The following is an 18494-nucleotide window of genomic DNA, read 5'->3' as shown; positions in this document are numbered from 1 at the left end:
TGGATATGTGATACTATAGCAGGATTTGATTTTTGATGAATCTAAAAAAGTATTGCTTAATGACATTAAAGTATCGATTTGGCATAACAAAGTATCAGTTAATAATATTAAAGTATTATTTAATATAATTACGATATTGTTCGATCAAGTAAGCTCTCATAAAGTTGCTTTGTTCTCTCATATTCACCTCCTGATATCTCATACTCATAGTTAATGCAAGCCTTCACAATAACTCTGGCATGTCCAATTTGGCATACTTATTCAAAGCACAATAAAGTGTTGCTTAATAATATTAAAATATTATTTTAGCATAATAAAATATTACTTAATAATATTAAAGTATTATTTAATATCAGTGCGGTACTGTGACAAGCATATCATACTTCCACATAACAATACCTTCAAGTGCTTTCCAATTTGGCATATTTGTTCAAAGCACAATAAAATGTTGCTTAATAACATTAAAGTATCGATCTAGCGTAACAAAGTATCGATTAATAATATTAAAGTATTGTTTCATATCGGGATGATATTGTGGCAAGCATACCATACTTCCATATAACAATACTTTCAAGTGCTTTCCAATTCGGCATACTTGTTCAAAGCACAATAAAGTGTTGCTTAATAATATTAAAGTATCGGTCCGTCGTAACAAAGTATCGATTAATATGATTAAAGTATTGTTAAATACCAGTGCAGTATTGCGGTGAGCATACCATACTTCACATAACAATGATATATTCAGAGCCCCACAACCCACCTCTTCATCTTTGATACCAACTGAAGCCTCAAACTTGGCATAATTAATCCATACCTTCAAGTGCTTTGTTCGATCAAGTAACCTCTCATAGACTTATCTTGTTCTCTCGTATTCATCCTTTGATGTCTTGTACTTGTAGTCAATGAAGCCTTACACAACCACACTGGCATGTCCAATGTAGGTTGAGCAACCGCAAGTTCAAATATTGCTCGAACATGCTCTATCTCACTTAATGATCTTTTCAATTCGATATACTTGTTCAAAGTACAACAAAAGGTTGTTTAATAATATCAAAGTATCGGTTTGGGACAATAAAGTATCCATTTGGCATAATAAAGTATCGGTTAATAATATGAAAGTATTGTTTAATATCAGTACGGTATTATGGTGAGCATACCATACTTTCATATAATAATGATGTATTCGGAGCCCCACAACCCACTTCTTCATCTTCCATACCAACTAAAGCCTCAAACTTGACATAACTAATCTATACTTTCAAGTACTTTGTTCAATCAAGTAACCTCTCATAGACTAGCCTTGTTCTCTCGTATTCATCTCCTGATATCTCATACTCGTAGGGTCTTGCACAACCGCTCTGGCATGTCCAATATAGGTTAAGCGACCACAAGTTCAAATATTGCTCGAGCACGTTCTATTTTACTTAATGTTTTTTTCAATTCGGCATACTTGTTTCAAAGCACAATAAAGTATTATTTAATAATATTAAAGTATCGGTTTGGCATAATAAAGTATTCGTTTGGCATAACAAAGTATCGGTTAATAATATGAAAGTATTGTTTAATATCAGTGTGGTATTGCGGTGAGCATACCATACTTCCACATAACAATGATGTATTCGAAGCCCCACAACCCACCTCTTCATCTTTCATACCAATTGAAGCCTCAAACTTGGTATAACTAATCCATACCTTCAAGTGTTTTGTTCGATCAAGTAACCTCTCATAGACTTGCTTTGTTCTCTCGTATTCACCTCCTGATGTCTCATACTCGTAGTCAATGCAAGCCTTGCACAACAGCTCTGGCATATCCAATATAGGTTGAGCGACTGCAAGTTCAAATATTGCTCGAGCACGCTCTATCTCGCTTAATAATCTTTTCAATTCAACATACTTGTTCAAAGCACAACAAAGTATTGTTTAATAACATCAAAGTATCGGTTTGGCACAATAAAATATACGTTTGGCATAACAAAATATCGATTAATAATATGAAAGTATTGTTTAATATCAGTACGGTATTGTGGTGAGCATACCATACTTCCACATAACAATGATGTATTCGAAGCTCCACAATTCACCTCTTCATCTTCTATACCAACTGAAGCCTCAAACTTGACATAACTAATCCATACCTTCAAGTATTTTGTTCGATCAAGTAACCTCTCATAGACTTGTCTTGTTCTCTCATATTCACCCCCTGATGTCTCGTACTCATAGTCAATGCAAGTTTTGCACAACAGCTCTGGCATGTCCAATGTAGGTTGAGCGACCGTCAGTTCAAATATTGCTCGAGCACGCTTTATCTCACTTAATGATCTTTTCAATTCGGCATATTTATTCAAAATATAACAAAGTATTGTTTAATAACATCAAAGTATCGGTTTGGCATAATAAAGTATATATTTGGCATAACAAAGTATCGGTTAATAATATGAAAGTATTGTTTAATACCAGTGCGGTATTGTAGTGAGCATACCACTTTCACATAACAATGATATATTCGGAGCTCCACAATCCACCTCATCATCTTTCATACCAACTGAAGTCTCAAACTTGGCATAACTAGTTCATACCTTCAAGTACTTTGTTCGATCAAGTACCCTTTCATAGACTTACCTTGTTCTCTCATATTCTCTCCCTAATGTCTCGTACTCGTAGTCAATGCAAGCCTTGCACAATAGCTCTAGCATATCCAATGTAGGTTGAGCGACCGCAAGTTCAAATATTGCTCGAGTACGCTCTATCTCACTTAATGATCTTTCTAATTCGGCATACTTGTTCAAAGCACAACAAAGTATTGTTTAATAACATCAAAGTATCGGTTTGGCACAATAAAGTATCCATTTAGCATAACAAAGTATTGGTTAATAATATGAAAGTATTATTTAATACCAGTGCGGTATTGTGGTGAGCATACCATACTTCCACATAACAATGATATATTCGGAGCTCCACAACCCACCTCTTCATCTTCTATACTAACTGAAGCCTCAAACTTGGCATAACTAAAGTGGAGAGTTGCTTGATCATAGTGCATCGTAGTATTATTTTATCATGGCATAGTATTAGTTTAGTATAACAATGTGTTGCTTTGTCATATTAAAATATTGACTTAATACATAGTGCAACAACCGCATTCATAATGTGATCCTAGCCCTCTTTGTTGCCTTGTACACTCTTGGTGTCCTGTCCCTCTTCAGTATATTATGCTCATCGTGGTTGTAGGACAATGAAGTACTGAAAGAAAATATTGACCACATTAGACAAATAAGGCAAATAAAGTAGTAACTAAAGGTCTTAACACAAAATGATAAATAATTCACTAAGACAGATCAGTATAATATTATAAAATAAGATAATAATATAATATTATATAATAAGGCAATAACATAATATCAAATATCTTCATTGTGGTATATTATGCAAATGCATTTTGGAACACAGTTTCAGAACAAAAGCTTCAAGCTCAAAAAATAACCCATCAATAACCCAAAAAGTAACACAGTAACAAAGGACAGATCAATAACCTAGAACACAAAACAAAGTAATAAAGGACAGTAACAAAGAGCAAAGTAACACAGTATCCCGAATGATAGTATCAATTACCCAAAAAATGACCCATCAATAAAGCAAAAGCTTCAAGCTCCTAAGAGATTCTCTTCGTGCATACGTGTCGATTGTGGCCAGTTTAGTGACAATGCATGCACTTATTTGGACGTGTGTCAACTTGAGATGGAAACCTTCTAGTCCTAGGACGGCCTGTTCGTGGTGCAGTCATGGACGGCATGATATTGATCACTTGCAGTGAGAAAGCAGCAGATAGCATCTCAATCGTGGGGATAGGATTGATAATTTCTCTATATGCTAGTTGGTGCATCTTCACGGTAAAAAATTTATCACAATAAGAGTGGAGAGTGTCACCCTTTTTCTTAATGGATGTGCAAGCATGCTTGCAAGGGATCATTTTCAATTGCTATTGCTTGCAAGTGCATGTTCTATCAGACAAATCAACTACATGTCTTTCTTCTCCATCCAACACCTCATATCTTGTTCTACTCGCTACATGAAGGCTTAAGGTGCGGCCCTCTCGATGGTTCTTTTGAAGCCTCCTCTGTTGCCTAGGACAAAGATGACCGTGCCATTTTGCTCCTTGCTCACGCTTCTGATGATGCATTTTTATAATCTGCGATCTTATATGATCCACCAAAGATGTGATAGGAAGGAACCTAGCAGCTAAGATCCATCGGTTAAAAGACTCTGTCAAGTTATTGTCCATCACTCCCCATCTACAATCTTGAAAAAATGCATTAGTCCATTATGCAGGCTGAGTACTCAAGATCCAATCTCTGGCCTATGGCATCTTGGAGACTATATCATGAAAGTGTTGTTCAAACTTCATTCGCATTGTAGCATACGTGAGAGACTTGAAAACTGCACATCAATATTTCTTGTGTAATGCTGGATATTTGTTCAACACCTAAAAGTAGTACCAGCAAGCGTATATCAGAAACATCTGCCACGTGCCAATGATGCATGCCATTGTCTATCATACAGTACTAAGTGCACCAATAAAGTATTCAAAACATCCTAAGGACGTATAACAAACTTATATTATGGTACTAAATATGCTTCTGATGTGCCAATGGTGTGTAACATTTTGTATGTGCATATAATAAAGTATTTAGAACACCTAATGATATATCCATAATTACTTTTATAGTACTCAGTGAATACAATAAAGTATCCAGAACATCTAAGGACGTATCAATAACTTATATTGTAGTACTAAGTGAATACAATAAAGTATCCAGAATACCTTGGGACGTATCAATAACTTACATTGTAGTACTAAGTGAATACAATAAAGTATCCAGAATACCTTGGGATGTATCAATAACTTACATTGCAATACTAAGTGAATACAATAAAGTATCCAGAACACTTAAGGACGTATCAATAACTTACATTGTAGTATTAACTGAAGATAATAAAGTATCCAGAACATCTGATGACGTATCAATAACTGATTTTGCAGTACTAAGTGAATACAATAAAGTATCTAGAACACCAAAGGACGTATCAATAACTTATGAAATAGTACTAAGTTCATCTCCTATGTTCCAATGGTGTGTGCCATTTTCTATTGTACAGTACTAAATTCTGATATTAATTCTTCCTCCACACTACTAGAGGATATGAAAGATATGTAGTGCACTATAGAATAGTGAGTACCTGCTTTCTAAAGTTATCCACAAGATGTCGTAGGCAATAAGTATGGTGACAATTCGGAAACCAGTCCTTGACCGCTTTGATACATCCAGGTTGATGGTCAGAGTAAAAGGTGTATTGCTTAATCAATGAGCCATTCGAGTAGAAGAAAACACATCGTAGCTTTCGACAAAACCACCACCAGCTCTCATCATTTCTTGTTGGATGATGGTGAAGGCGATGGTAAAAATATTATTGTTCACATCTTTTGCGGTGGCACTCAAGAGGCATTCTTGGTACTTATGTTTGATGTGGGTTCCATCCATAAAAATCATAGGCCTACATCCAGCATGAAATCCCATGATGCACGCTCCAAGGTTGATGAAAATACGATAGAATCTTCTTGTATCATCAAAAATATCATAGTCTGTGATGGTGCCTAGGTTCGCTACTTTGAGGGCTCTACAATAAGGCTCAAGCTTATCATACGACAGATGATCAAGACTATGAATCTCATGCATAGTCATTTCTTTCCCATGCCATGCTTGATAGTACTTGAGCAATACGCCATAATTTTCATGGATATCGATCACAATTTTGATAGGCCGGTAGCGAGACATGGATCTTAACTTTGTCTTGACTTTCTTAACAACGCAAGAAGATGTGATCTTAGGATGACTCCTAGTACCGAGACCATTGTCATATGTATGCATGAGGTTATACTTCCTAATAGAGAATGTCCCCTCTCTTTTCGATTCAGTAGTATAGACACGCCAAGGGCAACGTTCCATTGGGCACTTAACCATAATCTTCATAGAATCATTCTTCTTGAAGATATAGTCATGATTGTGTGCGATGCAATAATCTTTAATAGCTGCCCTAAAGTGTTGAGCATTGTAAAACTACTGATGCTCTCCTTTGATCAATCCCCTCCATATAATTATTGTCTCGACACCAATGGCATTATCATTGGGATCATCCAAATTGTCATAATTCTCATATCTAATTGGTGCCAACCTACCAAAAAAATAATGGAATAACAATTGTGAGTACCACTTGTGCTCATTTTTAGCATTCTAAAATAATTTATATCTTTTTAATCAAGAGGATTACAAAAAGTTCATGATAGATTTGCAGTATAGAAAAAACTAACCACAATATCAAAAGTAAATAATATAGTATAAAAAAAATAAAATGGAGTACCAGAACTAAATAATGTAGTACCAAAAAGATACATCGTAGTATCAAAAGTGACTAATGTATAATTAGCAAGGATAATGCAGGGATGTATGATTTCATATTTTTAACACAGTGATGTATCATTTCATATTTCTGCTGTATGGATAATTTATACTATAGTACTATATGATGTAACATAAAACCACAGCATAGAAGGGCAAGTGGGAGTACCTTGATGTGTCTATCCCTTGATCCTCTCTAGCATTCTCTCTCGGCTGGACCTTGCTCTCTAAAACTATATCGATGACCTCCTTCTTCATTATGTAGTGGATATGACACATGCTAGCCACATTGCTATCCTCAAGTAGACTCACTTGCATCCTTGTGAAAGGTGTAAGATACTTCACAATGATATTTTTGGATGTTATATGGCTCCATCTATGTAAGGGAATGTTGTAAATGTCTGAGAGCTTCATTAATTTATTTATGCCAAAGACATGACCACTAGTATTGTACTCATAAATGACAGAGAGTTCAACATCCGTACTTGTATTAATGATAGAAGATGAAGCCATTGGAGTTCAGGATATGGGTGTTGAGGGTTGGTCAAGGATCTTTGGGATTTAAGGCTTGGGATCCTCACGATATAGATGTTGAGGGCTGTGGAGAGAGGCGAGAGAGAAAGGCGAGTAGAGAAGAGAGTGGAGGAAGAGCACAAACTGAGTAAAGAAGGGAGGGGGCCAAGAGCACAATTGCCTTCTCTTTTTGGCGAGAAGAAGATGGAGGGAGTAGAGAAGGGAGGGGGCCAAGAGCACAGCTACCTCCTCTTTTTGGCGGGAAGAAGATGGAGGGGGGTAAGAACTGTGGAGTAGAGAATGACAGAGGGCTTTTGGCGGGAAGAATATGACTGAATGGAGAAAGAAAAAGAATATACTATTACCCATAGAAAGGGTATAAGAGTAATTTTTTTTTCTATAGGTAGCTCTTTTTAACTTATATTCCTAATAGGGAGTAGCTTTTACTTAAAAGTCAAATGGAGAATTCCTTTTAGCTTTAAAGTGAAACAGAGATTTTTTTCTAGTTCTCTCTTATTTGTATATCTATTTCAATCAAGAATAAAAATAACACATAATAAAAATAAAATTCTCAAAATTCCATGTTTAATATACTAAATGACTCTTCAGATGTACCCTACTTCTAGCATTTCATAGATTCTAGTTTATGCAGTCTTCAATTACTCCTAGGTATCATAGACTATAATATTTTTTTATATATTTTAAAGCTTTAGTTTTTTCTTTAATTTTTAAAAATCCAAAACCAAATCCATCTTACATCCTAAACATAGCCAATAGTAAACCAAAAAGCAACAGGTGTTAACCATGTTTTGGTTTGTTAGTAGGTATTTATTTCTTTGTACTATTTTAGCCAAGGAATAAGGTGAAAGGATATGGTTAGTGAGACATGAGAGATAGAAAGATAAAATATTCACTCATTGCCTTCTTGTTTATTGCACAAATACTCACCAATCTACACCCTACTCATTTCTCCTAAAAGGAAAGGGAAAAAGATTATTTAGAAAAAAATTATAGAAATACTCCCTCAATTATAGTCCAATTTTATTTACATCCATGTATTTTAAAAAATAACAAATTAATCCTTTTAGTTATCAATGTGTTTCAATGTGGTTCAACCATCTATCTCTATTAATAGAATGATGTCAAATGATCATCATATGATATCATTATTTTATAAAATGATAAAAATATCCTTATCTCCACCTCCTCCCTCCTCTTTGATTGGTCTCTTTCTTTTTTATCGCTGTCGTTTCTCTTTCTCTCTCTCCTTTTTTCTCCTCTTTCTCCTTACCCATTTTTCCTCCTCCATAGCAGCTCCCTCCATCTCCATCTATTCCTCACCAGTGACCTCACTTTTTTCTCCTCTTCCTCCTCACCTCATCCTCCTTCTCAAAGCTCATCCATGAGCTCTTTCCCTCTATGGTGGCTCTCTCCATCTCCAACCATTCTTTACCAATGACTCATCCATCCCCCTCCTCTTTTCTCTTATCTATTTTTTCTCCTTATCCTCCTCCTCCAAGCCGCTTATGAGCTATCCTTTCTCCCCTCCTCTTCCCCTCATCTACTTCTCCTTCTTATCCTTTTTTTTCTCCAAGCCCGCCATGAGCCCTACCCCTCTATGGTGGCCTTCTCCATCTCTGCCCCTTCTCATTGGCAATCCATCCTTCCTCCTCCCCTTCCTCCTCAATCTCTTCTCTTCCTTATCATCCACTTCCTCTAAGGCCACCCACGAGCCTTCCCTTCTACGATGTTCTCTCCAACTCCATCCATTCATAGCTAACAGCCTCTTTTCCCTCCTCCCCTTCCTCCTAACCTCCTCCTCCTCTTCCAATTTCACCCATGAGATCTTCAATATTGTCCTCTCCCTCCACATTGACCTCCATGACCCCATCCTCTCACTTCGTGGTGGCTCTCTCCAACTTCATCTCTTCCTCACAAGTGATCCTTTCTATATAAACGAGAGATATTTCTTTCAATTGAGAGGAAAAGCTAACACTATTTGTTGATAAGTAAACGGCTGAACCATATTGAAATATATCGATAACTAAAAGGACTAGTTTGATATTTTTTTAAAGCACAGAAGATGTAAGTGAAATTGGGTTAAAATTGAAAGGATGTTCCTATAATTTTTTCAAGATTTTAAAGATACTTATAAGATAGAGAAATAAAAATTATTTTCCAAATAGCATGAAAAATACACAAAAGAAACATTGTATGAAAGTTGCATATATAATATGATAAGGTCGGACATTGGATTCTAGATAAAATTCAGTTTAATTACATCCATATCCAATCAAATAACTTTGGATTGGATTTTGAGACCTAAAACTTAACCCGAAAAGCTTATCCATGTATTTCTTGTTCATCACACAAATACTCACCAATCTAGATGTTACTACTTTGTTATTAAGAGTGTGGGAGGAAGATTTTGGAGATATTTTGAAGATGGAAAGAGAAATACTAAATATATTATATGAAAACTGGTATATATTATCGGCAGATTGGCTTTTGGGACCTACAACTCTGCTTGAAAAGTTTTTCAAGATGGCTGTGCTCGAGAGGGCCTATTTACTAATCATAGCTATTCATGTATGATGTGGTAATTGTGATTGAATAGGTGATGAGTAGAAGTGCAAATGGGATGGGTTGGACTAGACCATAAGCGATCATGACCCGAACCAACCCCGATCTGATATGGTACTTAGAGATTTGAATCCTTCCATCCCAGATCATTTCCATCAAAAATAAAATATGAGATCATATTGTATCCCACATGAAACATAAGATTGTTAATGAGAACAAGCTCTCGTTCTTTCCTGATCCAGTCATAATGTTGAAACCAGACCCAATCTAATAGAAGATCGAGTTGGTTCGAATCAGGTCCATGCAAAATTTTTAATCCAGCAGATCATTTGGATAGGCTCAGGTCCATGTATAACCCAGCCCTAATCCAAAATTCAGTTTTGGATCAAATATAACCAACTATAGTTACCAAATGGTTGACTACTTTAACCACATAAAAAGGACAATAAACAATGTTGCTCTCAAAACAAATTAGGATATAAAAATAATTTGAATTCTATCTTTATGTTAAAGATATTGCTTATACAAGCCTTATATCATAATTTAATAGCTCAAATGGTTTCGAGTCCAAATGGCATATATCATATTCAGGTCGGATCGAGTCATAGAGTAGAAGATCCAGAATTGACTCAAAAGTTAAATGGATTAGAGCAGATCAGATTAGATTAGAATTTAGTAAACCTAAACAAGATCTAGAAAATTGAATGAATTTAATTTTAGAATCCAATCAACTCCATAGATTTTTTTAAGTGAATCAAATCAGATCTAACTGAGTCAGGTTGGATCTAAGTAAGTTGGATTGAATTAGGTTCTAAGTCAATTTGATCCATTTGTAATCTTAATGGTGAGTATCTATTATAGCAACACACTGCATGCATATGGTGCAAGGATCATTTAACCACGGTGGCTATATATAAATTTATAATTTTGATCGATAGATCGACCATCTCGAGTTAAAATTTGTGGATCACTCAATCATGATCATAACATTATGCATACATGATCGTGATTAGTAGGCCGGTCTTTTTGAGTCCAAATCTCTTGTATCGAGGTCTGCCTTTCACGTAAAAGGATGATTGATTTTTTTTGTGGTTCGATCTATTAGGTCGCATTTTGCACAAATCTTCGAGCATTTTGAACCCTTCGTTCACCCATGCACAGCTGTCAAAGTGACTAGCGTGTGATCCGATGGTGGATTCGCGCCAAGGAAGTGAATCCTTCTTTCGCGCCAAGGATACACCCCCAACACCTCGTACCCCCCTCCCGTTCTCTCCCACCCTCCAGACCCAAGCGCTGTATTCCAAGTCCGATGGTCGGTACGTTGCAATCTGCACTTGAGATCGCTCCCAGGCTTCACCACTGGGGCTCGAGATAGAGGTTCACCACTGGGGCTCGAGATAGAGGTGCTCGACATCTTCAACCTTGCCGGTGCGGATTCTTGTGCGATCCTTCCCTCCGGAATCCATAAAGCGCCGATCTCGGTAATCCTTTGTCCTCTCTTTTCTTCGATCTTTCTGTTCTTTGTGATAAATTCTTCATCTCCTCTTGTGCCTTCGCCCTCCACTCGGATCTCCACTCCGGCAAAACTTACGCCTAAACTCATCCCCAGGTTCTGCAACTCGTTCTTCAATTTTTTTCGCAATCAGTTGTTTGTTTGCTTGAGTAAGAAAATGCCTCTATTTGTTGATTTTTCCCATTGATCTGCGCCTCTTGTTTTAATGCCTTCAGCCCCTTTAAAAGAATGCTTTCCTTGGCAAGGTAAATTTTCATTTTACACCACCTAAGTATGCGTGGTTTCTTCTTTGTTATCCAAGTGGGTTCATCTATTTTCCAAATTAAGCGTCTAATCTAATCCAATAGAGGATTACGGTGCTTTATCGTTGATACAGAAGCTACAATTTAGTACAATGCGAAAAGCTACACAAAGTCCAAATTTTGTTGTTTATGAATTATAAATTAAGTTCTGTTCTCCTTCAACTCTGCTGTTTTTAATAATTAAAGCTCTTTCTTTGTCGCAAAGATTTTAGAGATGCTCATTTACCTGTATTCCTTAATTCCCTTTTCTTTCAAACGAATTACTTACTTGCTGTTTTTGTTTTTTCCTGGAACATCTTTGACAAATTAAAAGTATGTAAATGACTACCTTATGAAAATGTCATGATATTAGAATGTGATGTTTAATTATCTAATGCGGTAAATTAATTGAATGCTTTAGGAGTCACGAGTGCCATTTGATGACCGGAGGAAACAAATCAATGGAGGTTGATTCAACAGAAGGAAGTAATTTTCAAACACCATCTTTAAAGAAAAAGCGCCTAGTTGCCAGGCCAGTTGCAGCTGGTTCATCTGGTAAAGGCTTGCCTTATGCTCCAGAGGATTGGCCCTCTCCTGGAGATATATGGCGGTGGAAGGTAGGGGTGAGGAAAACTTCTTCTGGCTACTGGGTTGATAGATACCTTTATCCTCCTGCTCATTTTCCCAGAGCTCCTGGCAAAAAGTTGGGACTTCCAAGTAGACTATCAGTTGAAGAATATATTCGGAAGGAATTTCCTGATATGAGCATTGATGCTTTCTTTGCCTCTTTTATCTGGAGGGTTCCTTCTGCTGATTGCTCACCAGGAAAAGGTTCAGCTTGGTTTAATACGACTGTTATTCTATGGTTTTCTTTACACTAGTAGATCGATCTTTTTGCATTATTTTTGCTGAACTTGACTTGGTTTTAGGTTGATTATTCTCTTTGCAAAATTTGCATTCAATTTGATTCACTCCTCACATGGATGCTTAATTAATTAAATTAAATTTCCATTTTGCATTGGTCATACAATTTTGTAGTCAACATGCTCTTCAAAAAGCATTTACTAACTCATCAAAGTCTCCCACCCAAAGTAATCTGTATCTGAATAATCAGGTCTGCAAACAGCTGATAATGGGACAGTCCTTTTCTATTGAGCAAGACAAAGATAGAGGTTAATGGGTTGTTTTATTGGTAAGTACATAGATAGAGGATAGTGGTTTGTATTCTTGGCAAGTATATAGATATGAGCTTGTATGTCGGCAGGGCTGAGTCTTATTTCTGTATCTCTTCATTAGATACCAAGTTATTTGAGACTATTTTGCTGTCCTCTATATGGTTTTTAAAGAGGTCAGTTCATGCTTTTCATTGAGATTTTTCCCCCTTTCAGAACCCAATTGGTCTTTCTACGCATTCCTTAGGTTACCTTAATTTTTTACTCCTGTTTCCTTGCCCACGTTTGCATTTGTCATGCTGCCATATTTACTGGTCCTATAGGATATTTTTGGACAACTGGTTTACAACATGCAGATTAAAGCACCATGTATTAGATAATATTTTCATCCCCTGCATTTTTTGATTGTTTTAAATAAATATATTTCTGTGGGCTTCCTGATGTCACAATGATGTAAAAAGATAGTGCCACATTGACTGTGTTTGTGAAATTAACTGGTTTCCTTATCATTGCTCTATTTGAATACCATAATTACCTTCTTTACTAGCCTTCACAATCATTGAAACTTGAAACCCTACCTCTTTGTTTTAACTAGCAAACCTGATCACTAGCAAACCTAAGCTCTGATACTAAGTTAACGAATCAAGTGACCCAAAAGTGTAAGCTGATAAGAAAAGGGTCAGCATTGTACATTAGGCCTAACATTATGTTTGCCTCCATTCATGTAAAGTCAGAAATCCTCAACATAAATTACAGACTGAAAAAATTTAATCAAGATTGATATTGCAGTTGGATCTTGTTTTAAGTGTCAACTGTCCACCTCAAGTTGATTAACTGTTCATTAATAGATTGTAGAATTGTTGAAGCAATTTACATTCACCAGATGTACCATAAGAAAGAATTTGTTAGTTTGGTTAAGTTATTCTCTTTCTTGCTATTCATTTTGGGGAAGCTGCTGCATGTTGCCAGTAAGATTCCAAGCATATATCAGGGTAACTACTACTTCAGTTTTTTTTTCCTTCTCAAAAATAAAAAATACTTATTATATTGCTAACTTGTAAGAGTTGAAGCAAGAGTTGCAACCTCTCTTGTTGATCACAAGTCAAGTGATTTTATCTTTCTTGATTTGTAACCTCATGCTGTTATTCAATCTTTTTATGTCAGACTCACATCATTTTGGATGCAATTGCTGTGGATATTAGAATTCTATATACTTGTATTCATTCCACTTATGCTGATATGTTTTTATATCTATGTTCACATTTTGCAGATATCAAGAAAAGCATAAATATGTATGCATCTTCAAATAGTTTAGATGCTAGTGAATGTTCTGGATACAAATCAGCTATTAGGAAAGGGACTTGTAAAGCTGGAAATAAGATGTGCAGCCTCCAAGCGAAAACAAAAAGCTATGGATTGGCAGCCAAGGAATGTGATATCTGCTGCAGTGAAGATGGTTTCTGTCGTGACTGTTGTTGTATTTTGTGCTGCAAAACTGTTGATTGGACATATGGAGGTTATAGTTTTATCAGATGTGAGGCAACTGTGGATGAGAATTATATCTGTGGGCATGTTGCACATGTTCAATGTGCTCTTCGCTCTTACATGGGTGGAACTGTTCAAGGTGACATTGGTTTGGATGTGGAATATTATTGTAGACGTTGTGACAATAGAACTGACCTAATATCACATGTGACCAAGCTTATAAGAACTTGTGAGTCTCTTGACTCTGGAGATGATATTGATAAAATTCTAAATTTGGGATTCTGCATCTTGCGTGGATCAGGACAAATGAGAGCAAAGAGTTTGCATAATCAGATTGCATTAGTCATGGCTAAGGTACTATTTGTAATTTAATTTTCCTTTTCAGTTTCTGCATGTATAGTGAAATAGGAATTTCTTCCCTGTTATCTCATTTTATGGTTTCTGAACCAACAGCATGTTCTGATATTTAATCCAGCTTAAACAGGGTGTTCCTCTTGGTCAAATCTGGAAGGTGGAAGACAGCATCTCAACTAGTACTGCAGGTCAGCTTTTCCCCCATTGCATTCTCAGGAGACTAATACAGATATCACGGTCAGTAACATCTGAATATAAATAGTGTGGTAATAGAAAAATTACTAGTAGAGGTGATTAAGTTGGCTGATGTTTGAATTTTGACCCTTAGTACCATAAAACTTTATTCCAACTTATACATACTTTTAACTACATGAGCAACAGAATGTCACCCTCCCTTCAGCACAAATAGGTTCTTCATTCTCGGTTGCTCAAAAGTTTTGGTCCTTAGCTGGCCATCTATATTAATCTCAATCAAGGCTTGGATGCTTGAGTAAAGATTTTTTTTTTTTTTTTTGCTTTTCTGAGTGCTCTATCTTCTACTTTGAATAGTCTTAGATTTATGAAGGATGCAGAATACAAAGAAAAATATAACGAAAAATGTGCCCTTGTCGTTGCTCATACCTCTAGGTCCTTGAAGCCTGAGTTTTCCATAAAAAACCACTATCAAAATGCAGGTTTCTTTTAGTTATTAACATTTAACACCTGCAGTTAGGATGAATTTCAGATGCTGCTGCATTTATTCAATAATGGAAATCTTCTTATTTGGGAATCAAGGAAACTTTGAGATCATGTTTTTTTATTCTCTGAAGTATTTTTTAGCTAGCTAGATTGTGTTCTTAATGATCCTTTTGCTCCTTTTCTTCCATACCTGATGCAAGGCTTCAAGTGATCCCTTTTTGTAAAACTTATCTTGTATTTCCAAAAAATTAGTTCCATTGTACCTTTCTAACAGTCCACCAAATCATTATAGAAACCATATTGCAAACTTGATAATCTGTTAACATTATATTAGGATCAAACATCATTTTTTTAACTTTTGAATTATCTCAGTAGATAAGGAGATGAGTTTTTTTTTTTTTTTGATGAGAGAGGGAGAGAGAGATAGAGAGAGAGAGGGAAAGAAGATGAGCAGGTCTTATGTCATCATCCAAATATCAAAACATTCAAAATAGCTTATTGATGTTTCTTTTGCAGATTACACTTTTTGCAAACAACTCATATTTAGAGGGTCCTCCAACAAGAACCCTTTAACAAACAAACTTACCTAAGAACACTCCAAATCCAAAAATGGGTTTTTAAGGATTGCTGAACCATCCCAAACCGGATAGTTCAAGGCGTTCCAAGCCATCCCGGTGGCAAATTGGGACAGTTTGGTCGAGCAAAATGGCACACCAGAGGAGAGATAGGGAAAGAGAGGAAGAGAGAGAGAGGAGGGGAGGGAGAGAGCGGACGACACTGTCGGAGGCCAATGGAGGGCTGCGGAGGCCTTCGTGGCTCGGTATCACCCAATAGAGCATTTAATCGAGTGAGAAAGAGAGAGGGGGAGAGCGACGGTATCGGAGAGAGGTGCAGTCGGTGGAGAGGTTGCTGGAGGGTGTCGAGTGGCCGCCGTGGCTATTGGGTGGTGGAAAATGCGTAGGTAGAGCCGTGGCCGTGGAACAGAGACGACCACCCTTGTTCACTTGTCGGCTTTTTTTTTTAAATGAAAATGAATAATAAAGTCGGTAATAGGTTTGCCGGTTTCACTGTTTAAGAATTTTTTAAAAAAAATCTTAGAAACAGTGAAGCCGATAATGGATGTGCCAGCTTCGCTTAAGTGAAACAGGCAAATCTATTGCCGGCTTCACTATAATCGGGGTCTTTAAAACAAAACCCATGAAATAAGGGCGATGAAACCTATTTCACACTCACAACATCGGAGGCTACGATTGCACCATCCGGCAGCCATGGTGGCCAGCCAGAAGCCCTCCAGTGGCTTCTCCGACAGCTTCTCCTCCCTTCTTTTCTTTTCCTCCCCCCTCTCTCTATCTCTCTCTCAGTCGAGGATTGACGGATGAAGTAGAGGCCTTGATGGCCCTTCGAGCGCACTAGCAGCCCACCTGTGGCCACCGTCGGCATGTCCTCCCTCCCCCCTTCTCTCTCCCCATCCCTTCCCCTCCCCTTTTTTCTCTTTTCCTCCTCCCAGTTCCCTTCTTCTCCTCTATGTCGATTCACACCGATCCAATCTGGTCTGGTATGGATCTGTATTGATCCATACTACTGGTCAATCGGTATAGATTCTGATACCGAGTCTACCAACTTTTATGGTTACTACTTCCACTAACTTAAAAATTGAAGGAAAATCAATGGAAAAAAGTTTTGAGATGAAACCGTTATGCCCCTAACCCGTGATCATGAGCTGAGGATCACGACAACTGTTGCATACTTATGAAGAACTCTCTTCATAAGCATGCAAGACATCTCATCACATATCAATGCATCATAATGAAAAAAATTTAAATAATTATTATTCAACTTTAATTCAAATAACTAAATTAAATATCTTACATCCAATAAAGTTTCACTAAAAATAAAATAATAGATTTAAGTTCAATGAAGTTGACAATGCTAAATCTTGCCAATAAAGTTCTGTCCCAACATTATTACCCACGCTCGTAATTAATTATCTGAATTTGAAAAAATAAAAGAGAGAGATAATGAGCTTGACAGTCCAATAAGTAACAAATATCTCAACTAGATATTTCAAATATTATATAATTTTCAAGAACAATGCAGTGAATAAACATAAAAATATATTTCATGCTAATTCAATGCAAATTCAATCTTTTCAAATATTCACTTATAATATAATCATAAATCCGATTCGAATCAAAACACTCATAACTCAACAGCCTCGACTATCACCAACGTTTAATCCCCATTGGTGGGGTCCACTGAATACCAGCGTATAACTCCCACTGGCAAGGTCTACTGAATACCAACGCACAACCTCCACTGGCGGGGTCCACTAAATACCAACATATAATCTCCATTGGCAGAGCTCACTGAAACATAGTTAGGTTAAGAGTATAAATTCGATCTGTATCAAAACACTTTTGTATCATAACATATCATAATTTTTACTAAACATATGCATAATCAATAAACCATAGTATTTTAGAATCACTTTTTTGTTCAAACATAATTTTATAAATCATGCATAATTTCAAAGAGCAATTATTTACTTTCAAAATAGATATGAAATATCTCGAGAAGATGATTCATTACTTATCTTTCATAGATCACTGAACGAACAGATCGATTAACCTTTAGGGGATTCTTCAGTGCCTATTATTCAAAATTATATTTTTGCATTAATTCAAATTCAAAATTAGATCTAAACAAATTCTAAATCAAAACCCCACTTATGATCGGACTCTTCACAAAACTCGATCAAAATCATCAAAAGGAAGCCTTTTACCAGGCTAATCTTAGAAAAATAACTTTGAGAGAGAAATCCATCAAGAAAGAAACAGTCTAGAGAGAGAAAATTCGAGAGAGAAAGTAAAGAGAAAGTCCAACATTCTAGAGAGAGAAAGCAAGGGTTCAGACTGAAAGGAGAGAGAGAAACTCTCTCATTTTTTTCATTTTTTTTTATTTTTTTAGTTATTTATCTTTTCTTTCCCTTTTTTTTTCTTTTTTTTCTTCACCCGCATCCCTCTCTTCTTTTTTTTTTTTCACGGAACAGGGGAGCCCTTGCTCCCCTTGTTCTCGGCTAGAACAACTCCCCCTCCCCTTGGAAAACCTCGTGATCGGAAGATCAGGCCACACCGACGACCAATGAGCCACCTCCGGTGACCGGCGATGACAACCAGCGACGAGAAAAAAAACCAAAACAACATCGGGAAAACAGGGGATCCGAAAAACAGTGATTTTCAAATAATTTTTTAGCAGAAAATTCCACAAAGATTCAAGATTAAAACCCCTAAAAGATTGAGGGAGTAAGAGAGAAGAGATTTACCTGATTTTTGAAGGGATTTGATCCGATTTTTGGTGGCCAAAACAAAACTAAGATGCCGACACTCAAGAGGAAAAGAAGGGAAGAATAGCAACAAGCTTTGATGATTTTCAGTAAGGAAAAATCAGAGGAATTAGGGCCTCT

General features: G+C 36.6%; 1 protein-coding gene across 2 annotated transcripts in view; it reads left to right on the top strand.

The window, feature by feature from the left end:
- The first annotated feature begins 10814 nt into the window (after positions 1 to 10814).
- LOC105033938 (uncharacterized) overlaps positions 10815 to 18494 on the top strand; it is a 35108-nt gene continuing 27428 nt past the window's right edge. Inside the window, exons 1-4 of one of the 2 annotated variants that reach the window (XM_010908923.4) lie at positions 10815 to 11029; positions 11764 to 12173; positions 13785 to 14353; positions 14484 to 14541. In XM_010908923.4, the coding sequence (XP_010907225.1) occupies positions 11783 to 12173; positions 13785 to 14353; positions 14484 to 14541 (1018 nt within the window). In that variant the 5' untranslated portion in view covers positions 10815 to 11029; positions 11764 to 11782. Of the gene's footprint in view, positions 11030 to 11763; positions 12174 to 13784; positions 14354 to 14474; positions 14542 to 18494 lie in introns of both variants that reach the window. The other variant, XM_010908922.4, reaches the window with a different exon arrangement.

The sequence above is a fragment of the Elaeis guineensis genome, chromosome 1 (genome assembly GCF_000442705.2).
Source record: "Elaeis guineensis isolate ETL-2024a chromosome 1, EG11, whole genome shotgun sequence".
NCBI lineage: Eukaryota > Viridiplantae > Streptophyta > Magnoliopsida > Arecales > Arecaceae > Elaeis > Elaeis guineensis.
This window is presented reverse-complemented; position numbering and strand designations above follow the sequence as displayed.